Raw genomic sequence first — 24,441 nt, 5'->3', positions numbered from 1 at the left:
TTGCAGCCGCCCTACAGAGCTGTCTCCCAGCCCACACTGTTCACTTAGGAACAGCACTCACCCTGCCTCTCGAGGAAGTGATTTTTTTCCCAATCTTTCCAATTAGAGTGTGTGTTTCCTGAGAAGACCCCACCCTGGGTGTCTTCTCCTTCACGCCATCCTAACCCTCACGCTAATACCTGGTTACCAATCCACATAATTACCATTTACGGAAAGTCCTCTGTGCACCAAGCACGTGCTGCCCATGGTACATACGGATCCCCATGGAGCCCAGGAGGTGTTGCCACGCCCACCTGTCAGACTGGACTGAAGCAAGGCTGTGGGAAGGCTAAGAGGGTTAGACCACAGCTCTGTCCGCCCCAAGGCCCGGGCTCTTCACCCCTGCCCTCCTGGGTACCCGAGCATCCCATCATCTACACCCCTCCACACCCTACTGGAGGTCTAGAGGCAAGCCTGGCTGAGCTGAGCGGCTCAGACGAAAATGACAACATCCTCGTGGACGAGCTGGTCAGAGCTAGCCTTTAGCCGGGTGTCTGAGCAAGTCACCTTAACCACCTCCCAGACTCAGTTTTCTCATCTGAAAACTAGAAGTTACAACACCCACTTCACCATGCTGTGGTGACACTGCAATGTGCAGGCACCTGGTGACCCTCAGAGGGACAGTCAGATGTGACCTCACTGGTGTTCTCACACAGCTAACCCCCAGGACACACACCACAGCTGAAGGGATGAGAAGCGAGGCAGCGCACAAACGGAACAGGCTATTCTAGGATGCCACGTGCGCCCGGCCCCAGAAGCAATCAAGTAGAGGCTGGGGGACCAGATACAGAAAAGGCTCCTGCCTTGAGGGGAAGATGCCCTGATGCTCTGGGTCTACCTAGACCTGGGTTCTCAGCCCTGGCTGCATATTAGCATCGCCTGGGGAATTTTTAAAATCCTGATGCCCAGTCCCACCACAACCATTTCTGGAATAGCGTCTGAGCTTTTTAAAAACTCTTCAGGGGGTTCCAATGTGCAAAGAGGGTTGAGAACCAATGAGTTAGACCAACTGACCCATTTTACAGATGGAGAAGCCGAGTGGAAGCAGTCTGAGACCACCAAGAGACATGGGACAGAGCCAGGACTGGGCCCTGGGGCTCCTGGCCCCCAGGTCAGGTATGGCACTACCCTCAGACTCAGAGGAAGCCCCTGGGGCTCTCTCTGGCCTTTGCTCTGTGAGAGAGAGGCCAAGCAGCTAAGACACCGCTGGGCAGCCAGGGAGGAGGAGCCGGGTCTGTCTCCCCAGGTGCCTGGGCCCTCTCCACCCACCTCGGCTCCTCCCTCAGGTCAAACGGCAGCATAGGCCCCAGAGGCCAGCTCCTCCCACCCACATCAGGGTCTCCTTGGGTCTGAGACAGACAACGTGAGCTGAGACAGTCTGGGGGTATGGAGAAGCTGCAGCCTCTCTGTGAAATCCGTTTTGTCTTAAACCCTCTGGGGGCCCTTCTGTGATCACAGACCAATCCCAACATCTCTGAATGCCCGGCCGTGAGCCAGGCGCTAGGAGGGGAAGACCCAAGCCCTGCCCAGAGTCAAGCCCCCACCCCATTCCCAACATTGGCTCTCTGAGAGCAGCCTGGAGTCCTCGCTCAGGAAACAGTGTCACCTCTCCTCCCTGGGGGTAGGCCTGGGAGTCACCCTCTGCATCCCTCGGCCCGTCAGGGCAGAATCTGAGGCCCAGAGTGGACGTGTGGTTCACAGAAGACCACATAGCCCCTGAGTGGAAAGCTGGGACCCAACACAGGGGCTGGGGAGCGTATGCCCTTGGTGCCGGACATAGGGCAGTGGACGGGAGGACTGGGGAAGGTGAGGAGAGTTCCTGCACACACGCACCCTGAAGGGCTGACACGGACAGCCTGTCTACAGAGGCACCTGCTGGGTGCCCCGTTTCACGCCATTCAGCCCAAGAGGCCGGAGCCAACAGCTACTCTCTGTCCCCATCCCTCTCCCAACGCCCCACTGACCACACGTGTCCAGCAAAACCCCTGCCCCTAGCTGCTTCCAGGGCTGCTGAGGAGCCACACGGCCCCCGGCCCAGCCCCACCCCGTCTCAGGCTGTGGCGGAGCCCACCTCTTCCTCTTACCTACCCGGCCCCGGAGGCCAGAGAGCCCTGACATCCCAGCTTCTCCCAGCTCTGTCCAGCGCTGGAACTACCCTGGGCGACCCGGGGAGATGAAAATGGCTTCCAGGCTCCCATGTCTGGGTTCCCATCTCTCCTTTCACAGATCACGTAAAGCCTCAGCGATGATTCACCTTGCAGTCTGGGACAGCGGCTTTGATGTCCACTCCAGACAGGAGACCTCTGCTTTTCCTAACCTAGAAACTTCTACCATGGGGTAAAGGTAGCGTCCTCCCTCCGGCCAGGGCAGCCCCTGCTTTGTAAGGGTGCCAGCCCCCAAGGCCTCACCCCCTCTGGCTGGGGGTGCCAGGCCCAGACCTGGGGGAAGAACCGGGGGCGGGGCATGGGACAAGGGCCCCTGAACACCAGGAATGCTTTCCAGCAAGGGCAACTGGAAAAGCCATGCATCTCCGCTTCTCTTGGCGGCCAAGGGCCATGCAGGGAGAATGTTTAATATAAAAACATCTGACAAAGTACCTTCAGGATATATTTTCTGCATCAAAGAAGGAGCTCTTGGCAACAGCCGCTCTACCCTGACAAGGAAACTTTCGAGCGCGGCTCCCGATTGTTACAGACGCCCGGGGAAAGCATGCCAGCGGGACAGGAGGAGGGGGGCCACGGGCCCGGCAGACAGATGGTAATGATTAGGCTGGATGCAACCAAGTGCATTTTCTGGAATTTCAGGTCTGCTCAGAAAACCTGCCGGTTCCCCCAGTGATGCAGGCCGCCGGAGGCGTAGAGAGGGGCAGGGTCCAGCTGCCTCCAGCTTAGAGGATGGTCCTGGACAGGCCCAGCAGCCTCCCCTCAGAAGCCCACCCAACTGCCATCTCACGGGTCCTCCACTTGTCCACCCAGCAACCATCCAATGAGCAGAGCTGCTCTGGGGCCTGGGGACAGCTGCTCACGCCGAATCTCGGGTACCCAGGGACACAGAAGCCCCCAAGGGGCGAAAGCCGTGTGAGTCCTGCATGTTCCAGGGGGCAGAGAGGGCACCGCCTCAGACACCGGGGAGCCCGACAGGGGCCAGAGGCCTGGGTTCTGATCCCAGGCCTACGGCTTTCTAGCTGGGTGATCCTGGGCAAGTTACTAACCTCTCTGAGCTTCAGTTACTTCTCCTTTAACTTGGCTAACAAAGCAGCCACCTCCTAGAGTTGTTGGGAGGATTTCATGAATGAATATGTGCACAGCACTTAAAGAGAGCCTGGCCCAGAGCTCTGTGTTAGCTGTGAGTCTTAAATATGTGTTATGATCTCTCTGTTTGTATCTTTCCATGTTCTCTCTCTCCCTGGATCTTTTTGTCCCGGGCAAAAATTCATTCATTCATTCATTCATTTATTCCACAGTGACTTCCAGCTAAGGCTAGGCCCTGTGCTGGATGCCAGCCAAGGTCCAGAGCCCCTTCAGTCCCAGAGTTCCCCCAGCCCAGTGCAGGAAGAGGGCTATTCCGCTGGTCCAGCCCATTCCTCCAGATGCAGGACAACCTCTCTGGACTCCCCTTTCCCTGTTCCTCCATCTCTCACATACTAACCTTCTAGCGACAAACTCAGAACATGCGGTACTACTGCACACCCCTGCTTCTGCACAAGCTGTTCCGTCTATCTGACAGACTGTCTCTATTCTGTTGTCTCCTTGGTGAACTCCTGGTCATCCTACAAAACCCAACTCAGAATCACTTTCTCCTTAAAGCTTTCCCTGCACACCTCATTCCTACCCCAAAAGAGCCCCCTGCTCTTGTTTCTGTGCCGGCGCTAGGACCTGCCCACATCTCCACAGATGTGGGGCACCGTCACCCACCATTCTTTGCTTGCTGTCTAGGTCTGCTTCTAGACATCCGCTCCCAAAGGCGAAGGTCCAGGCTTCCTTCATTCGCATCACCCGCACTGGCATGTAGCAGGTTCTTAAGAAATGTTCAATACATTGACTTGTCACCCCAAAGCCTAGTCAGCAAGTACACCAGCCCTGGTGTCTATTGTCAGGGACCCTGGGGAGTATAAAAGCTGTGTGATCTCTGGCAAGTCAGTTGCCCTCTCTGGGTCTTGGATTCTTCATCGGTCAAGCATACCTTCACTCCAGTCCCCAAGCTTTAGTGCTCTGGGATGGGAGGTCCAGGACACTGACCTCCTCCTTCCACATGGCCTTGGCCCAGGCTGTAGTTTTGTTGCTCTGAGACAGTGATGACAAGCTAAGATGCTGTGGGCCAGAAGGCCCAGCTCTCTGCACAACCCCTCAAGGCCCAGGAGTTGGCACTGTCTGCCTGGAGCACATCAGCATCAAAGGGCCCCTGAGATCAGGGCCCCAACGGACAGCTGAGCAAACTGAGACTAGACGGGCAAGGAGCTCACCTGAGGTCACACCGCAGGTAGAGGGCAAAGCCAGGCCTGGACCGCCTCCAGGGTGCTGCCCACCACCCCACACTGCTTCTTGGCAAACCAGGTGGGCCAGACCCCAGCAACTGCCTGGTCCTCGCAGGACTGCTGCAGTCTCCTGTCCCTGCCACCTTCACCCCTCACCACTGCCGCTCCAGCCTCCGCCAGCCAGCCCGGGAGAACGGGTCCCTCTGGGAGACGCCGCGGGTCTCCAGAACGGAGGAAGGCTTTCCGTCTTTAGTTGGTCAAAGCTGAAAACACACATGGCCGAGGCTCAATGCAAGTTCCAAATGCTGCCGATTCCGGAACCGGAGGGGAGCGCTCCTTCTCCCCCACCCCTGCCCCGTTTCTCAGCTGGAAATGGAAGCTGGTCCTGGCCCGGGAGCTCAGCGTCGGTCCCACAGCCTGTCCACCACGTTCAGGCTGGAGCCCGACCCAGGGGGTAGGAGAGCGGGGCTGGGCCACACCCAAGGGCGCCATCGGCCCCGAACTCCAGGCAAAAAGTCCTTCCTGCTCGCCAAAGCCAAACGAAAGCCTCTTCAGCTAACACTCTACCCCCCAGCCTCCCACTGTCTCTTCTCAGCCACCCACTCAGCACGCAGCACCCCGAGACCCATGGGCAACAAGCACTCTCGTGCGTCACGACCAAGCACTATCTGATGACAGCAAAGTTGCCCAGGCCCCGCCGGTCACCCAGGTGTGATCACTCTGTAAGCTTCACTGAGCTGGGGCCTTACCTGTGCACTCTGCATATTACAGTAAAAAGCTTCTACAAAATATTAGCCAGCCCTGGCCTCCCCTGCCTCATCTCCCACCAGCGCCCTGTGCTTTGCTCCCAACACCTCTCAGCTCCTCTGGTTTCTCAACATCAGGCTGCCTGCACACCCCCAGGCCTTTGCACCTGCTATTCCATCTACCTGGAACATGTCTCCCAACCCCAAATCTTGTCTCTTTGGTAAACTCCTATTCATCCTGTAAAACCCAACTTGGATATCACCTCTTCCAGGGAGTCCTCCTTGGTTGCCTCCCCACCACGCAAAGAGGCAGCCACTAATCCCTTCGTCCTCTGAACTGCCTCTTATACCACTTCTCATTATTACTGTCTGTGTCTTTACCTGTCTGCGAGTACCCTGAGGGCAAAGATGATGCAGTTTTTATCTCTGCGCCCCCAGCCCTAAGCACAGCGCTTGGCACACTGCAATGGCCACGCCTACCATATGCCATGTGCCAAGCCTTGGCTGATTCACAGGCATCCTCTCCTTTAACCTTCACCACAAGGGGTATGTTGTTACTAACATGCCCACTTTCCAGGTGAGAAAACTGAGGGACAGAGGGCTTTTGGGGCTGCCCCAAGTCCCACAACTAGGAAATGGCGCAGCTGGGACTTGAACCCAGGGCCCCTGCTCTTTGGCCCACCTTGCTAGAGAAGGTCAGCACACGCTGACAGAACTGACCGGAGCCCTCTGGAGAACAAGCAGCTTGAGGGTCTCGTCAGACCTGGCATCCGAAGAGAGTACACTCGCACCCTAGAATCAGGAAGTGGTGGGAAACAGTACTGCACCAACACAGTCCTCTCCCAGCTTCTGTGGGTACCGACGGCAAACGTCAGACAGCATTGACCCCCAAGCGCACCTCTTCAGGGACCGCTGAGAGGAAAGGCGACAAGCAGGTGGGCAGCGTGGACCCACCTGGGTTGTGACCTGGCTCTCCTTACTTACGCTTGCTCTGAGCCTCTGTTCCCAAACTCCGTCAATCTACAGAATGATGTGTGCCCTCAAGGAGCTTACAGTTTAGGTGGTGGAGGAAAGACATCCACACGCAGCTGAGCCCCCAGCTCTCCACGTGGTCCTGCGTTAGCTCCCTTCCTTCCCTGGGGCCGCATCCTCTTTACAATGAGGGGCTTGCCCTCACTGAGGCAGCTCTAAAGAAACCAGAACCCTCCAAGGACTGAGATATTGATACACACATCATGGTCGGCAAAGGACTGCCCGGCCCATGACAGGCAGCTTACACCACCCTTTGCATACAGTGGATGCTTAATACAGCACTTGAACAGTTATCCAACAGGCACTAAAATGGGACACCAGGGGGGCATCGCTGCTTCCTGAAGAGGCCTGCCCAGTGCCGCACCCCCAGCCCCACAGCGCTGGAGTAGAGCGGGCCTGGCTGTAAGAGCCCCCACTTCAGGCTCTTGCTACACAGCCCAGAGCTCACTCGGCACCCAGCACCGAGATTCTCACACACAGGGCATAAAGCTTGCGTCCTGCTCATGCTGTTCTTCCAGCCTCGAGGAGCCCAGAGCTGAGAGAACCCTGTCTTTCTCGCTCAGCCCTCCTCAGAATGGCCATTCCCATGTGGCTCTTCATCCTGCCAGTTCTTTGAATGATGGCATATTCTGCCTTTAATTTGCCAAGAAGGGTCCCGCCTACCAGCCTCTCACAGCTTAGTATGAATTTAACTAGTTAATCTTGCTTTCCTCCCCTAACTAAACTGAAATCAAGGGAACAGGAGAGGGGTAGGGATGTTGTAGGGAGGAAGAGGATGGCCTTGGGGGGCTTTAGACAGTCAGCGGGCTGCGCCCCAGGCCCTAAGTTAGGCAAGGAACCCAGAGGATCAAGGTCCCCAAAGGGGACTTGCAGGGTTTCAATTTTATCCAAATCACACTGGAGACTCCGAGTGTTAAGGGTCCCTCTCCACTGAGCAGAGCCTCTGCCCTCACTGAGGGGTCATGGTGAAATACTCGCCCCTCTGAGCTTAGTCTTCTCCTCTGTTCAGTAGGGATCCTGCACCTAGACCGGGAGCGGAGGCAGAGATCAGATGAGAGTGTCCGGTCAGCCACTGAGCAGAGAGCTGGAACAAGAGCGTGTGCTGCCCCGCCGCCCTGTCCCGCCCTCAGATGCGTCCTCGCCTGCCCCAGCTGGGATTGAGCCTCAAAATGCCCACCATTCCCCCTAAAGTGGCCTCAAGAACAGGACAGGAAAGTGGAGCAGAGACCTTGGAGCTGGATAAAAATAGCCCCTGGCTGGGCGCTGGGATTGTCATTGTGCGAGACAACAAGGGCGCTCTCCGTCCTGGGGCTGCAGACACCCTGCTGAAGCGTGATAACCATCCCAAGATGCCGCGAGGGGCCAGGCTCTCAGGGACAGCAGCCCCTCAGGACACAGGGAGACAGAGGGGGCTGGGGCAGCTGGCCAGTGTGGTCTCTGGGGGGTCTGCAAGGTTTGCCTGGTAGGGACACGAATGAAGCCAGCCCCCCACCTCTGTCCTTGGTATCTAAATGGGGACAGGCTGCCCCAGGCTCCTTTTGATCACTGTCTTTTGTCCCCGGCCCCCGCTAGGGTTTGTCTCAGGTAGGGGCACGGGAAGCCTTGCTGTGTAAAGCTACGCAGGGACCTCAGGTGGGAGAGCCAGGCAGTCAGGCTGCCCAGCTCCCACCCCAAGCCGGCCACTTACAGTGTGGGAATATGGACAGCTGGCCCAGCCCTGAGCCTCCGTTTCCTCACCTATGAAACAGGGGCATCACCTCTGTCTCCCCCCGGCTGCGGTAAGGAGTCAGAGAGATGAAGAATGACCAGCACTTAGCACAGTGCCAAGTAGTGAGTGTGAATAAATGTCACCGTGGTCAGCAGCAGCATTACCTGTCCTTGAATATCAAACGTCCTGGCCTGGCCCAACACATTCCGCCCCTAACCCTCTGACCTGACCTCCTGCCCTGCCCTTGGCACAACCCTGCATTCCACTTTGCAGGATGACTCCTGCCTTCATCATCCGCCTGTCACCCCTCTGGGCCTTTTCCTACCTGTGCCTGTCCTCCAGTGTGACAGCCACTACAGCCCCAAGTCTGCGAGCTCCCAGGAGGCAGGGAGAGTACCCACCCATTGGTCCTCAGATCCCCAGAGCATGAGTGAGCCAGAAAAGCTGAAGAGTGAGCCCCTGGGGCGGGAGGAGATGCGTGTCGTCCCTGGAAGGGGCCTGGATGCCCACAATAGGGAACACTCCACTCGCCGGTTACTGAGACCACCTGGAACACAGATCAAAGCCACTCGATCTCCCTCCCACTGGAAATCCCAAACTTCCTCCCCAGTTCCTTTAGCCCTTTAGAATTCCAAGCCACTGGACCACATTTTCTCATGAGAACCATACAGTCCTCGTCCACAGGAAAGAGCAGCGGGGCCTTCTTACCGGCTAGCACCAAGGACTGCTCTGGCATAACTGGGTGAGAGTCCAGAACACAGGCCCACTGGGCTCCAAAAGCAGCCGAACCGCATGGCCCCAGGGTCTCTGGAGACCCCCCAGCCTCCAGACGGCACTCTCTCCCAGGAACCAGCTCAGAGGCGGGGCCTCCTGCAAGTGCTCTGGGGTCTGCTCCTTGCCTGAGCCACACACCAGGCCAGCTCTGAGATGACAGAGATCACAAGACTATGTCTGTGAGGACACCAGGAAACTGTAGGGCACCTCCACACGTGGGCGTTTCCACCATTAATAACGGGGGGAAGGGGATGTCAAAAAATTACCTGTGCATCCAGACACCCCATGCCAACGCAATCCACCTAAATCAGATACACTCCGGGGCTGGCAGGGACACAGAACCAAGCATTCAGAAATACCGTTATGGAAATTATACGTGGCCTCCATCCACGGAGGCACAGAGGAAGAATGGATTAAAATGTGATCTTCTTGTGCTCATGTGGTTAGGTCTTTCAGGGAAAGACATTATAAGCAAGTAGAGCCAAAAGGCAGAGAAAAAACCACGGTGGCCCAGTTAGAGGGGTCCCCAAAGACCAGTAGCCAAGTAGGACCCAGAAGACCTGGGCCCCAGTACCAGCTGTGCCACAAACCCCACTATGTGGCCCTGGGCAAGTCACTTCCTGCCCCGGCTTCTAGTTTCTCCAGCTTGGAGACAGGCGTGCTCTTGGCATCTCCCGTGGTTGTGGTGGAATACGGAACGGATGGGGAAGGGCTCTGGACACAGGAGGCAGCCAGGCAGCCGTGAGCAGCCAGCATCGTGTCACCCTTAGAGTCATGGGGGGAGTACGGCAAAAAGACGGACAGAACTTTGGGCAAAATAAGTTTATCAGAGGTCTGTTCAGCTCTTGCAGAAAAGTGGAGGACAGAACAGTGCCTAGGAGCACAGTGGCAAATGGCTCTGTTACTATGTGACCCTGGACAAGTCACTTTACTGCTGCACTGATGATGCATAAAAAGGGGCCCAAGTACAGGATGTAAACACTCAATAAATAGCTGTGATCACTGTTGCTGCTCTTACGACATGGGCATGCGGTAGGTGAAGGACAGCTCAGATGCCTTCACGCGGAGATCCAGCCAGGCCCACTTGGGAGGCAGCTCCAGCCCAAGGGGCTGTCATCCCACATGGCACAGAGCCAGGCCACAGGCCCCAGCTGTCCTCATAGCATACCCAAACGGCCCCACGGACCTCTGCACCCTAATCCCTCTTGGCTCTCAATGCCCCCAGGCCACCCCCAAGCTCTCATTCCTTAAGGAAAGTTTGATTCCGGTACTCCCCAGAACATGAGGGGCCCTATGGCCAACTCAACTGCAGGGGGTGGGGGCTCCACACCAACTTCTCTCTGCTTCCCAGCTCAGCATCCACGGCTCAGGAAGAGGCATGGAAACCACCAGCAAACCCCTCACCTGCCAGACACCCCCTCAAGCTCCTTCCACCCACTTCACTTCCCCACCTCCTGACCCTTCACATCGGTCCTTGCCCAGAGCGGGGACAGGAGGAGAAACCCAGGAAGATAAACATACACAAACACATTCATTCTGCTGTCTCTCGGCAGCTGGGAGAAGGATCCCATACTAAGGACGGATGGAGAGTTGTGCTGGCCTGTAATCATTTCCACGAGAAACAAGGGAGACAACTGGTCCAAACGCGGATCGACGAGCATTTTAAAAGTTACCATCTTTAGGTTTCATCCATGCAGACTGTTCCTAACCCCAAGAACACCAGCGACAAAGTCACCGGCAGTCTTCCCACCCAAGGGGTGAGAGAAAAAGGGACAAGAACAGGAGGGGGTAATCCAAGAGGCCTCCATCAAGTCCCCCCAACCTGTCCCTTCAGGAAAGTTCAACGTGACAGCAAGGTGCAAGAAAAAAAAATGCCAACCTGAGAATTCACCCGGAGCAGTGATGAGGGAGTTGGTGGCCTCCGTTTCAGTGTAAGACAATGTGGAATCAGATAGATCTACGGAAGGAAAGAGAAAGAGAACTTAGTTGGCTACAGGGCTCCCTCTTCTTTCTCATGCCTGCGTGTGTGTATGTGTGCACACGTGTATGCACGCAAGTGCTTACAAAGGGCAGCACACCCCTCCCAACTTTCGGATGCCACTCTGTAACCCCGTCCCATGATCGCATGAAGCCAGGCCGGCCAGGCCCGGAACTCTTCTGGAAAATGCTGACTGCAGCAGCCCTAGCACCTGAAAAAGTTTCAATGGCTCTGACCACAGAAATAACATGAGTTCAGGGGACCAAGCAAGTAGCAACTTGGAGCCTCCGTGGGTAAGGTTAAATTAAGCCCGTAAACAATTCATAGTTGCCGTACTTAATTACAACCATTAAAATTCTTGAAGTTGTTCCTTCTTGCTTCCTTCCTTCCTTCCTTCCTTCCTTCCTCCTGCTCGAGCTGGGGAAACTGTTTTAACAAGTTACCGCCATCCTCACTCCGTCCTGCTTACACCCCTCTAATTAAGGGCTCAAGCTTTTGCTCCCAGATTAACTTGTCTCTCTCCCCTCCTCCACTCCCTAACATCCAAACCTGCTCACAGAGCAACTTTCAATGCCTGGACTGGTTTGTTTTAAGGCGTTCCTTGCTGTGTGAGTGGTTTTAAGAACCTCACATGGCCTGCATTATTCATTGTCCCCCGTCTGCAGCACAGGCAGACGGGCACAGAAATTCTCCTGCACGTTTTCTCTTGAAGGCTGAGCTGCTGGCTCAACCAGCCGATGCCTTTGGGGGCAGGCAGACTTGGAGATTTTTTCCTGGGCCTGTGCCTCTGCTACCAGCAATGGGGTGTTGTCCCCGTTAAGGTCAGGCCTGTCCAGGAGTCAGAAGGCATGTGCTTGAAGCCTAAAGCACTTTCGTCATCTTCTCATCAGCACAACCCTGGTCTGGCTTGGCTGGTCCCACCTGGCTCAGGAGAGCCACTCCAAGCCAGGGGTTCCTGGGACAAAACCGTTAGCCTTGGCCCTAGCTAGCTAGAATTCCATTCGATTCTGCAGGAATTTTTTCCTTCTACCACATGGCTTGGGGAGCGGGAAGATGAAACATTAACCAATTTGGCCTTTTTTTCTTTTTTTTTCGTTTCCCACTTGCCAGATGCTGACTGGGTGTTCTGGGTTTTATTTTGTTTTCTGGGTCTCATGTGATCACACAGACTTAGAAGTGAACTGACTTTTGTTTATGAAAAAGCAACAATGCAAGGAAAAGAAAATAATACAAACAAGAACTTGGACTATTTATCAGGGCACAAAAAAGTTATCTGTTGGTAAAATGTGTTAGGAGGAGAATAAGGACAGATGGAAAATCTCTTTAAAAAAAATAATAACCTCGATGCCTCAGTGGGGACTTCTTAAAAGAGTTGTGCTTTTAATAACTAATGTTCCCCAAGTGTCCAGCCTCCCCCCCAAGTCTTGCTGCCACTTCTCATTTGAAGTGGCAACATCACAGGCTGAACCCCATTTCTTAGAGAAACACTGTGGAGCCAGCACCGATAGCTGTGGGAGGGTCCCAGGACGGGGCGGGGGGGGGGGCGGGGGGGGGCCAGCTTCCCGCCTTTCCCAGCTCGCCACACCCTCCCATTGAGAGCTTCCAGTGTGGTCCTCGGGGTCTAAAGTGCTGTAGTGGCTGTCGTAGAAGAACATTCCCACCCTTGATCACTGCTCCAGCCCCAAGGAGGGACCCCATTTGGAAGCTGGAGCCCCAAGTTTGCGTCCCACCTCCACTACTAGTCAGCAAAATCAGGGGTCTCCAACTCTTTCTGCAAAGGCCCCGATAATAAACACTGTCTGCTTTGTGAGCCACACGATCTCCATTACAACTACTCAACTCTGCCGCCGTCATGTGGAAGCAGCCACAGACAACACGGAAACAGGTGAGTACATTCCGTTCCAGCAGAGCTTCACGACACACGCTGACATTTGAATTTCATGTAATTTTCACAAGTCGGGCAATACACTTCTTTTGATTTTTTTTAACCATCTAAAAAAGTAAAAACCATTCTTAGCCCATGAGCCATACAAAAACAGATGGTGGGCTGGAGTTTGTAATCCCCTGAGTTTATGACCACCAACAAGGGTCACTTCCTCTTTCTAGGCCTCAGTTGTCCGGTTTGTAAAATAAGCTTTGTAATAACCCGTTTGTAAATAACCTGTTGATTTCCGATCGGTCACTCTGCAGGGCTGCACGGTGTCCTGAACTTTGCTGCTTTATTGCGGGCTGACCCACAATTCCTCAGGGCAATGATCCTTGACGTTCAAACTGAGGCTCTACCCTGACAGAGAATGTGTGAGGTTTCCTTTTTTCTCTAACGGAACTAGGGATCTAAGTGACCAGCGCGATTACATTGACTTTGGAAATGCTGCAGCCGGCCTGTGAGGGAAGGATGGGGAACCCCCAGCGAAAAGCGGGCTGCGCTGGTTTCCCCCTCAGCCCTGCCACTCACTAGCGGGGCGGCCCTCCCAGTCCCTCAGCCTGATTCCTCATCTGTGAGGTGACAGGGTTCCCCCAGATGACCGCTCCAGCTCCTCAGAGAACTAAATAAAGCTCCTCCATCCACGGGATGACTATACTTCAGGAAAGACAATGAGGAAGTTGTCATCGTTAAGCCACTGACTCACACACCATCACGGGACAGCCTCTGTCCTCCTGGACTGACAGGTCCCCTGAAGGGACCCAGTGGGCACTTCGGACTCCACAGGGGGGGGCCTGAAAGAAAAACTGGACTGAATGCCTGAGAGCCTATGACACTTAGAAGTGACCTCCCGGATGATGCTGACACACGCTACTGGGAAGAAGCCTTGACCGAAGACAAAACCAAACCCACTTCTTGTGGTCTCTTGGTGGAATGTGTTAACATCGATGCCACACCATCTGACTTTGAAAGCTTGAGTCCCACAGGAACTGCTGGGTCACAAAGTTGCTCTCCTGCTATCTGAAGACCAACTGAACTCGCCCACCATTGGGATTCTCCACTGGGGGACACAGGATAGCCAGGAAACAAGCCATCTTGACTTTTAAAACCACAGGCATCTACTCCAGAATAGGAACTGCCCATCTAGCCCCAAAGTTTTACAGAAAACACGTTCCACCTCTGAATGGGACCTGTCTAAGAAATGACCACCTCCACTGAGCGCCCTGGGGGCCCATCCATGACAGGGGCCTTATGGACCAACACACATGTTCTCTACACGTTCCAACTGTTGCTTCCGCCTAGGTGAACTTTTTAGCTTAAAATGGGAGAAAACAAACAGCTCCCCCTAACAGTGACTTCACGTGCAACCTATTTGTCACAGTGCTAATTAATACACACTAAAAGAGGACAACCTAACGCTGAGGGAGGGAGGGGAAAGGGACAGAAATCCCAACCCACTTCCAATGAGATGCTTAAGTCGAAACCCATTCATCTCCCACAGGCCCATGTTTAAAGGTCACACTGAGGTTAATGATGAGCTGAGGAATTTCAAGATGTAAATAGCCCGCTGCAGAGGCTAGGTCTGCTTTGGCCCAACTGCGGGTGTGTTTGTAAAACTTCACCCCATTTCAAAGGCAACCAGGCCCGCGGTCCCCGCCCCAACCCCATCCCCTGCAGCCCTTCAGCACCGAGGCTGGCGCTGGACTGAAGGGGAGCCCAGGATGGACGCGCCTCCCCTAGGGTCGGAGGGAGGACACACTTACCCAGTGGCTTGTACTCGTCGCGAGGAGACAGCCGAGAGTAGGGGGGTGGTGGTGATTCTGGAAGACAGGAGACAACACATCACTGCCGTGGTGGGAGAGTTCACACCTGCGGTTCTACATGCCTTTGATTATTGGTGTCCTCAAATAATAAACCCGGCCTCCAGAAAACCCTCCTTTTCTCCCAGCACCTCTGCTGCCCAAATCCACCAGAATAGCATTGCTCAACACGAAGGCCGCAGGTGTGGAGGACAGACCTGGGCTCAATCCCTGCTTGGCCACCTTTGGCTGTGTGACCTGGGGCCAGTTACTTCACCTCTCTGAGCCTGTCTCCTCAGCTGTAAAATGGGGACACTAATCACAGACCTCCCAGGTTTGCCAGGAGGGCAACAGAAGTTAATGTATATAAAACACTTAGTAGAGCTCTTGGAACTGTGGAAAAATACCTCCACGACAGTGACTATCACTACAACAAGAGAAACACAGTCACAGGGAAAGTCAGAGCTGGGGTGCCTGATAAAACACAGGATGCTCAGTTAAATTCGAATTTTGGATATACATGGCATAATCTTTTAGTATAAGTATGTCCCTTGCAATATTTGGGACATACTTATACTAAAAAATGATGTGTGGTTTATCTGAAATTCAAATTTAATGGGCATTCTGTAATTTTATTTGCTAAATTTGGCAACTCTTATCAGAACTGAGCGTGAGTGCAGAGGTCCAGACAGAAAAGCTCGTTTCCAAACAAGCTGCATTAGAACTAACATTTTTGGGGGCGGGGAGGAGAGCAGGACTGGTTGGGACCCAGGAAGCCAAACCCAGCTACCCAGATCAGGGACCTTAAACCAGTCGCTTCCCGCACTGGGCCTCGGTCTCCCCTTTGCTAAGAGAAGGGATGGAACACAGCTCTCTAAGGCCTTCCAGCTCAGACCCTCTGAGATTCCTTACTGTCGATGGTATTTTTCTTTTGGTTTCCTTTCATTTGCCTAAAATACTCCTCCTTAAAAACATATACTTTGTCTTCAGAAGAATTCCTTAGCCTCTTGCTTTACGGGAAGTAACAATTTGCTAAACTAAGTAACAATTTGCATGAATGAAATGACCCTTCATTTTCCATAAATGAAACTAAACACCATCAAATCGCAAACCAAAACAAACTCTCAGTGGTAGTAAAGTGGTAATAACTATTATTAGGCAGGTATCAGTAATGACACAGGGGTAAGAAGTGTTTTTCGCAATGATAATAAGGCACAATTAGTCACAGGAGTATTTGCGTTGTCCGTACACCCAAGGCAGCTTCTCTTCTTCCCCACTCCGGCTTTTCCAGGCAGAAATTACTTGAACAAAGTGAGGGTTCTGAGGTCCAGCAACAGAGAGCCTTTTGTGGACAGGAGTTCGGGAGAAGGAGAAGTGAATCACGGAGTGGCCACTGGGAGGGAAGCAGACATGTGCTGGATGCCCACCCTGTGTCTCTCTCCGTGCCATTTCATTTACTGCTTTATTCTTTGGGAGCTGAGGTACAGAGTGGTTAATCACACTCATGGGGAACCTGTTTTATTTCATCCTTTCTCACAAATAGGTAAGACGGCCATTATTGTTCCCATTTTACAGAAGAGAAAACTGACTTGCCCGTGTCCCCCAGCCAGTCATGGTGGAGCTGGGATTTGAACCCAGACCTAACTCTGCTCTACACCCCAATGAGACCAGCAATCAAGAGGCACCCCGTCTTACCCCTCCCTCTCCAGCCCAGCAGGGTCCAGTACATCACGTGCACAGAAAGTGCTCAAATGTTTGTGGACAGAGATGATGGTGAGGAGGATAATGGTAACGTTGGGGACGTTTGGGGACAGAGGTGTGGAGAAAGAGGACCTAGGGGGCCAAAGGGGTGACCCAAGGGAGACCTCAAACAAGAGTCAAGACTTCAGTAGGAGCCACCTCATCCACCGGTCCGCAGGCCTTGGAGGAGCTAGAGCAGACTTGAGTGAGGACCAGCCTCTCAGGACAAGAAGCAAAACACAGACACGGAGGGCTAGAGCTCCACGGGAAAAGAGAATTGAGGCCAGCACTCCCACTGCACAGAGGAGAAGACTGAGGCCTGGACAGAGGAAGTGACGCCCTCGGGGCCACACAGGGAACTGGCTGCAGAGCCAGGACTTGAAGCCAGGTCTCCTGACCCCAGCCCCATGCCCTTTCCACTACCCCACTAACTGATCAGAAAGCCTGCAATTCCGGGGTTAGGGTTCCTTTTCCAAAAATCTGGTTGGCTGAGGTCTAGGCCATGCAAGGTAGGGAGCTCTGGACATCTGCCCCCAGATCTGTCCCTAAAAATGAAACTTGGCAGCGATGGGCAGAGGTGGCTGGAGTCGAGCCCCTGTCATCAACCCCAGCATCTCTTCCAGGGGCTGCTTACCTGGGACCAGAACGATGGGGGGAAAGGGGAGGGCTTGCAGGGGCCTCCTGGGCCTTGACTTGTGACACCCACCACCCACGGCCACACCAGGCTGGGAGTTCTAACGTGAGTGAGACAGAAAGCAAATCTACAAACTTGAAACGTCAGACACATCAGCTAGGGAGGAACTGCCAAGCGTCCAGCAGGGACTCTACCACAGCTCCTCTGCTCCAGCAAAACAGTTTGCGAAGAACTGTTTAACAACTGTAGAGACTAGGAGCCAAGCACTAAATTCCACTCCAGGCAAATAAAAAAGTATGAAGGCCTACAGACTCCGCCCCAAGAGCCAGGGGTTTAGAATGTCAGAGGTATACCCAACGTGATGCGGCTGCTGAGGGCCAGCCAGGTAAAGGACCCGCCCAAGGCCACGTGAGAAGGTAAGAGGTGTTATTCTACTTCAGCTAAACAAACAGGGTGGGGGTAGTTGGGGACCAATACCAAGTTACCTTTTTTTAAAAAACTGAGTTATCATTCGTGCATCCTTAGATTCACTCTTAACACGTACACTTCAGTGGTTTTTTAGTATATTCAGAGTGGTGAGACCAATACCACCATCTGATTCCAGGACATTTTCATCATCCCAAAAGAAACCCTGTCCTCCTTAGCAGTCAGTCCCTATTCCAACCCCCAAACCCTAAGCAACCATAAATCTACTTCCTGTCCCTATGGATTTGCCTATTCTGGACATTTCCCACAAGCGGATGCATATAATATGTGTCCTTTTGTGTCTGGCTTCTTTCACTTTGCATGTTTTTGAGGCTCATCCAGGCTGTAGCAGCTATCATACGTGACTGTTTTTTACGGTTGAATGCTATTCCATTGTATGGATGTACCACATTTTGTTTATCCATTCATCAGCCAATGGACATCCGGGGTCGTTTCCACTTTTTGGCTTTTAGGAATAATGAACAATACTGGGTGATCTTCACTGGCACCTCCACTCCACTCCCACACATCCAGGCCTCACGGATCCTGGAGAACTGAGCCCCAGGACATTAACTCAGGTGGGCAAGGTGGGCACTCAGGTGAGACAAAGGTCAGAAGAGAAAGTGAGCTGCCTCCAGGCCCTCTGTCCACTCCCCTCTGAGAAGCTATCTTAATTCTTACAAAAGTTGGGTTGATTTTTAGATAATAACTTAAGCCTCAAACGTTAAGGAGAGAACTTCTGGAGCCCTGCAGGCCCCTCTGAAAGATAGGAACATGGGGGAGAGAGACACATCAGACACTCCAGCCCCCTCAGGCATCCAGCCTCAGGCATCAACTTCAGGAATCTCCTCCAACTTCCTCAGAAGTGAGAGCAGTCAGCCAGGGGCCAGTGCACCAGAAGGCTAGCGCTCAGCCCGGCTCAGCCAGACGGGCCTCTGGGTAGCCCTCAGGGGGTACTTAGCCTTCTGGGATGTGGACCCTGATTCTAAAGCCAGAAGAGTTCACAGCCTCTCCCAGTGCCCGGTATGGTTTCAGTTTGGGACATTAGCTTCCACCCCTGTCTTGCAGCCCAGCATCTTGCTTAGAAAAGGCTCCACCACCTCCCTGGGCCTCCCAGTTTCCATCCTCCCAAGGGGTGGCCCTGGATGGGGAGGGGGCCTCCCCGGCACCTGTCCCCCCGCAGCCCCAGAACCTGAAGGCTCAACCCCTAGCTCTGGGGTGGGAGATGCAGAAAAGGAGCTCCTGGCACTTTAAGGCCGGCTGAGCCTAATTGCCCAGATTCCCCCGGCAGCCAGATAAACAGCGCGGCCGGCTGGCGCCAGCAAGAGGCAAACTGCACATTATCACCCCTTCCTCACCTCCAAGGAGGAGCTCTGAGGAGCAGGGCGGGCGGCCGGGGGGCCGGGCGGGGGCTTGGAAGCCCTACTTGAAATTGATCTCATTTCAAAGGGATAATGCCAGGCCAAATAAAAGGAAAACTTTCTAGCCCATTCTAATTCCTATAGTGCTGGCCTGGGAACCCTGTGTTTTCCTCGGCGGCCTCCTCCAGTCATTTAGAAGTTCTCTCTCTCTCTCTCTCTCTCTCTCTCTCTCTCTCTCTCTCGCTCTCTCTCTCTCTCGCTCGCTCGCTCGCTCGCTCTCGCTCTGTCTCTCCCTGGCGCAATTTGGATAATAGTAATTTACTGAATATAATTACAGCAAAAAAAAAAAAAGTGGTGAAGCAAAGAGCAGGAGATTTATTCCAAAGTTAATGGATACTTTCAGGAGAAAGGAGCTCTATAAACGCAGGTTAGAACTGTGATTAAAGTATTTCTCCACATTTCCGTCCACATAGGCACCAAGCTCCGCGGACGGGCTTTTCCCGGGACAGAAAGACACACGAGAGGGAGGGAGAGATAGGGCCTGACTCCCACGGGGGCAGGAGGCCCGGGGTAGCGCCGGGCACAGAGGGAGGCCCCCACTTTCTGAGAAAGCATGAGGGAGAGGGCAGGGCAGGGGAGGCAGGCCTGTGTCACCTGGAATCTGCCCGTCAGACTTAGGGGTTCCATCCGTCCCCTCCCTTTACAGATGGGAAAGAGGCCCACAGAGGGGAAGTGGCCCCAGAACCCCAAAGCAAGTTGATGGATGGAGCAGGGTTTGCTCTGAGCCGCAGGGGTCCACACTGCCCAGAAAGGGGCCCCCTGTCACTGGGGCTCCCCATAGGGGCCAGGGGGGCACAGAGGTGACTGGTGCCAGGTGAGTGTCCCTCAGTTGGGCTGCTGGGTATTCCAGTGTACTCTCTAGCTGTGTGCCTGCTCTGTGTGTGTGTCTGTGTGTGTGTGTGTGTGTGTGTCTGTCTGTCTGTCTGTCCCAGCGCCCCAGCCCTCTTCCCCGGAGCCCTGGAAGGAGCAGTCTCCTTATCAGGACACGCACGGCTGAGCTCCAGCTATGTACCCGCCCAGCTCCTGGGAGCCAGGCTGGCGGCCAGGCAACAGGGGTCGGGTGGGCCGCAAGGGGCTCCCCCAGGCCTCAGTCCCGGCGGCCCAAGTCATCAGGCAGGGCATGAAGCAAGAAAGAGGGTCAACCTGGCACCTACTAGAAACTCTTCTCAGACCATCGGTCCTCCCAGCTGTTCCCAGGGTGTCTTGAAGGGGGGGGGGGGTCCCCTGGGGCGGGCAAAGAGGAAGGAGAACAGACACAGCTCCGGCAATAGCACCTCCTTCTGGGAGGAGGAACAGAGTCAAGCGCCAACGCTCAGCCTAGAATTAGATGTGGAGAATGTTCCCAGAGCGAACCCCACTCACTGACCAGTAGGGAGACACAGAGGGGAAGTCACTAGTCCAAGGTCAAGTTGTCATTACTGGCGGGGCAGAGCCCAGGTTCAGGTCTGCAGTTAAGAAGTGTTCCACTGCAGTCAGCCCCTCAACCTGCACGTGCCCAAGCCCACCAAACTCACACCGGCCCCCAAGCTGACTTCTAACCCAAGGAGCAGGGGCAGGGGTGGGTCCTGTCAGTTGTCCCCAACTTTTTCGCTCCACCCCCTCGCGCCCACACACCCCTCAGCTTGCCTGGCACTGGGACCTCTGCTCCTCCTCCTCAACAGCCATTTCCCCTTCCCCATCCTCCAAGGGCGGGCTCCAGGTGAGAGCTCTGGACCTCCTGGAGGTGATCCTGTTACATCCACACACACCCGCCAGCGCGCTGAGGGTTCAGACCCACTGACCTGGCCCTTCCTCCCCTATCTCCCCCGCAAGATTAGGTTTCTTGAAGGCATGGACCCTGCTCATATTCCACTCTCCCTGCTACAGCACCCAGCACGCTGCCTGGCACAGAGTCAGTGCTCAACAAGTATCTGCTGGCCCACTGACCTAGTGAGAGAGAAAATACCTGCCAGGGCCTTGAAAAGAGCAGAGTGGGCCCCACCTGTTATCTCCCGCTAAACAAAAATGACCAGGGACAGGCCAACCACAAATAGGGCTCCCTCCCCCAGAGGCAGGGAGGAGCCTGGAGGGCAGAGGAGCAAAAGCCACTTCCAGGGGAGCTGTCAGGAAGAGGAACAAGGGGCAGAGAAAGCCCACCGTGGGCCACAGGTCAGGGACTGCCAAAAACCCCTGCGATGGACCTGGAGTGACCATGTGGGGAGCCGGGTGGCCAGATCAACACTGCCTCTCCCCACCTGCCCCCCATCAGGAACCACCACTGAGCACGGAGGCATCCTCCTTTCCCCTGCAGCCACTATCCCACACACAAACAAGACACTGAGACAAACCCACACTCCTAGGCCCACCCACCCCTTGCATACTGGGAGTCAAGAGACCTGTGATCTGACCCACCAGGTGCCCCAGGCTGAGAGCTCACTCTCCAGAAGGGCCAGAGCGGAGGAACTCAGGGCCCTCCCAGGTCCCACAGCCTGTAAGTCTCTGACAGACCCACCCCTGCAGAACCCCCAATGTCACCCAAGATGCATACACCCCTAAGATGCTACTGGCTAAAGCGTGTGATCCCTCCAGTGCAGAGGTGAGAGCAGGGGGGAACACAAGCCTCTGGCCTGCCAGAAGCCCCCAGCCATCCTCACATCTGCTCCAGCACCCAGGGCCTGTCCAGGTAAGCAAGGCTGGGGGTGGGGTGTGTGCAGGAAATCCCAGGAGAACAAAGAAGGAAGGCAGTTCTCAGAGGTAATAAAATATCTGGCTTCCTCACCTACTCACAGATGCCTCTAGGACCCTCAACCCTATAGAAAAGCTGGACATAGACTTGAGAAGGATGATGATGGAGGGCCCTGGCACTGGACACCCAAGGGATGCTGGGAGCAATCAGAGCAAGAGGGTGGTCTCCACTCTGAGAGAGGGGTTGCCCTGCAAAAGCTTTGCTCCAAAGTATACAAAGGAACAGGCAGGACAATTTACTACTGACTCTAGCCATGAATTGTCTACACCCAATTTGACAACGTGTATCTACTTGGATACAGGAAAGCAGAGCGTAGGTACAGGCATATGCCCATGAATGCTACAGGCCTAGGCACAGACTAGGGGTGACCGCGAGGGGGTGGATGGGGCACTCATGTCTTTGGCTTCTCCTAGGCCTGCCCTCCTCTTTCACTGTCTATGAAATTGGAACCTACATCACACGAAGCTGCACAGAGAAATCTCCACCGCGTACCCTTTTAAGTTTGCGGGAGCCTTAGAATGAAGATGCCATTTGATGTGTGTGCCCAGATACCCACGCCCTGGCTCTCCTATCAGGGTGAGGCGCCATCCCTGGGAGCCACCACGCTCCAGGGGCACCCGGGGGAGCACCGCAGCTCCGCCCGCCCGCGGGGTCACGCATAGCAGGGCAGCCGCGGAGGGGCCCCCGCGCGGCGCGGCGCGGCGCGCTCACCTGGCCCGCAGAGCCGGCTGAAGTGGTAGGGGTTGCAGCACACGGTGGGGCCGTCGGCGGCGGCGGCGAAGCTGTGGCAGCCGCACAGGGGCTTCAGCTCCACGGCGTGCTGCAGGTCGGGCCAGCGGAAGAGGCGGCCGAGCAGCAGCTGCGGCGGCGCGGGCTGGCCGCCCAGGCGGAGGTCGGCGCGCGGCACCAGCACGCAGCCGCCCGGCACGCCGCCGCGGGACTCCACCGCCTCCAGCAGCGTGTCCAGCGAGCGCTCCTTGAGCCGCTTCAGCAGCGAGTACGTGACCGTCTTGAGCTCCTGCTCCAGCAGCAGCAGCCGCGAGCGCGCTTCGCGACTCCGCCCGCCGCCCGCCGGCTCCAGGGCGGCCTGGGCCAGGGGGTCGCCGGCGTCCCGGGGCGCGCCAGCGGCGTCCCGCTCGGAGAAGAGACAGCAAGTCACCGTCTCGCAGTCACTTTCGGGCAGCCAGCCCGGGCCTCCCGGCTCCACCACGTCCAGCGGGGAGCCCCCAGCGCCGGCCCCAGGCTCCGACATGGGCCTCGGGGGACCCCCTCCGCGCCGGCGCCGCCCTGCGCCCTGGGCGCCTCGCTGTCCCACCGCGTCCCGGGGCCGCCGCGGGGCTACCGGGCGGACTTCGGAGCGGCCGCAGCCTCCGCCTTCTCGTGCCCGCGGGGCTGGCTCAGCTCGGCTGCCCAAGCTCCCATCCTCGTCGCCGCCGCCGCCGCCGCCGCTGCCGCCGCCTTCCTCCCGGTCGGGGACCACACGACTTCGCCAAAGTCGCCGCACCAGCCCCGAGCGTTTGGACCTGAACATACGATATCCTTTGGCGCCGGGGGTGGGGGGGAGGCGGTCTCCGGTTACCGAGGGTCCGTTCCCTCAGCGAGGCGCCGGCTACGCGGGCCGCAGCCCCACATGAAGCTCCGCCGCCGGGCGCCGTGCAGACCGCGCACAGCCTGTCGTCGAAGGGGCGCCGCAGGGCTGCAACATGAGTGAGCTCGCCGCGGCGGGCCGGCCGGGAGCACGCGCGCGCCGAGCCGCAGTCCGCGCCGGGCCAGCGGCTACATGGACCCCGGCGGCCGGGCTGCTCAGCAAGTCCAGCCCCGGCGCCTTAGGGGGACTGCAAGCGGCGCGCCGCCGGAAAGACCCCGCATGGGCCGGCGAGCCTTCAGAAGTTGCGCGGCTGGTCCATGAGCACAAAGCGCTCGCGCCGAACCCCCCAAATGTGTCTGGGAAGCCCTGCCTTTAAAACCCAAGCGCTTAACTACATCGGCTTTTCCTGCAGGATCCGAGAGGCAGGCTTGTTGATACCCTCAGCTTCCTTCTTACTCCCTGCAAAAAGAAAAAAAAGGGAAAGAAAGAAAAAGAAACCCCAAACAAAACCAAAATCCCTGGAATTGCATGCATGAAAAGCCAACTCCGTCTCAGGTCCCAGGCGCTAGATGCACTCGGAGCGAGTTTCTCCTGAACGCGGGTGTCAACACATGAGTGGAAACTGTAAAAATCCCAAAGAGCTGCTAGGAATCCTTAATTAAAAATGCAATCCAACGAGGCAGAGGTCGCAGCCCGCCCCACGCTGCGCTCGGACGCCCCGGGCGCCGCGGCTGCAGAGGTCGCCCCCCTCCCCCCTCCACAAAAAGTGCCTCCCGGTGGCCCCGCGGTCCCTGCGAGGTCTGGCGAAGCAGCGCCCGGCGGCTCTTTCTCTCGGCTCGGCTCCCTCGCTCGCTCCCCTGCTCGGCTCTCTCTCTCTCTTTTTTGTTCTCCTCAAACGCACACTGAGGGCCCCCGGAGGAGCGCCGCGGAGTCATTGGCTGCCTCCCATCATATGCCAGTCTAGACACTTTGGCGGCTCCGCGGCGCTGATTGTTGCGCAAACAAGGTTTCAAGTTTCTTAACTCTTAAAGGAGAACACGTCCCATTGCTGGGCCGGAGGCTCCGAGGGGCCGGCTCCTGGGGCGGGCGGAGCCCGGGCCCCCGCCCCACGCTCGCCCCGGCGCCCCCGCCCCGGGCCTGACAGCGCCCACAGCCTGCTCTCTGGCGCGAGTTGCGCTGCGGGCACGGATACGAGCGAGCACACGCACACGCGCGCGCGCACACACACACACACACACACACACACACAGTTATACAAACTACGGGCGGGCGGCGGGAGGGCTCGGTGGACCCACTGAGACTCGGACGCAAACGGGGCGCTTTGCCTCTCTCTGGCTTGTGCACAAACTTGCAAACACATTGCGCTTTAGAGTTGGTCCAAACCCCCATCCCAG

General features: G+C 56.0%; 1 protein-coding gene across 1 annotated transcript in view; it reads right to left on the bottom strand.

Annotated features, from left to right (window-relative positions):
- SMAD6 (SMAD family member 6) overlaps positions 1–24,085 on the bottom strand; it is a 73,355-nt gene extending 49,270 nt beyond the window's left edge. The window contains exons 1-3 of the mRNA XM_046655364.1: positions 22,171–24,085; positions 14,439–14,495; positions 10,653–10,730 (exon numbers count right to left, since the gene is read on the bottom strand). Of these exons, the coding sequence (XP_046511320.1) occupies positions 10,653–10,730; positions 14,439–14,495; positions 22,171–22,990 (955 nt within the window). The 5' untranslated portion in view covers positions 22,991–24,085. The remainder of the gene's footprint in view (positions 1–10,652; positions 10,731–14,438; positions 14,496–22,170) is intronic.
- Positions 24,086–24,441: the final 356 nt, after the last annotated feature.

The sequence above is a fragment of the Equus quagga genome, chromosome 2 (assembly GCF_021613505.1).
Source record: "Equus quagga isolate Etosha38 chromosome 2, UCLA_HA_Equagga_1.0, whole genome shotgun sequence".
Taxonomy (NCBI): domain Eukaryota; kingdom Metazoa; phylum Chordata; class Mammalia; order Perissodactyla; family Equidae; genus Equus; species Equus quagga.
Note: the sequence above shows the minus strand (reverse complement) of the source record. Positions and strands in the feature narration are given on the sequence as shown.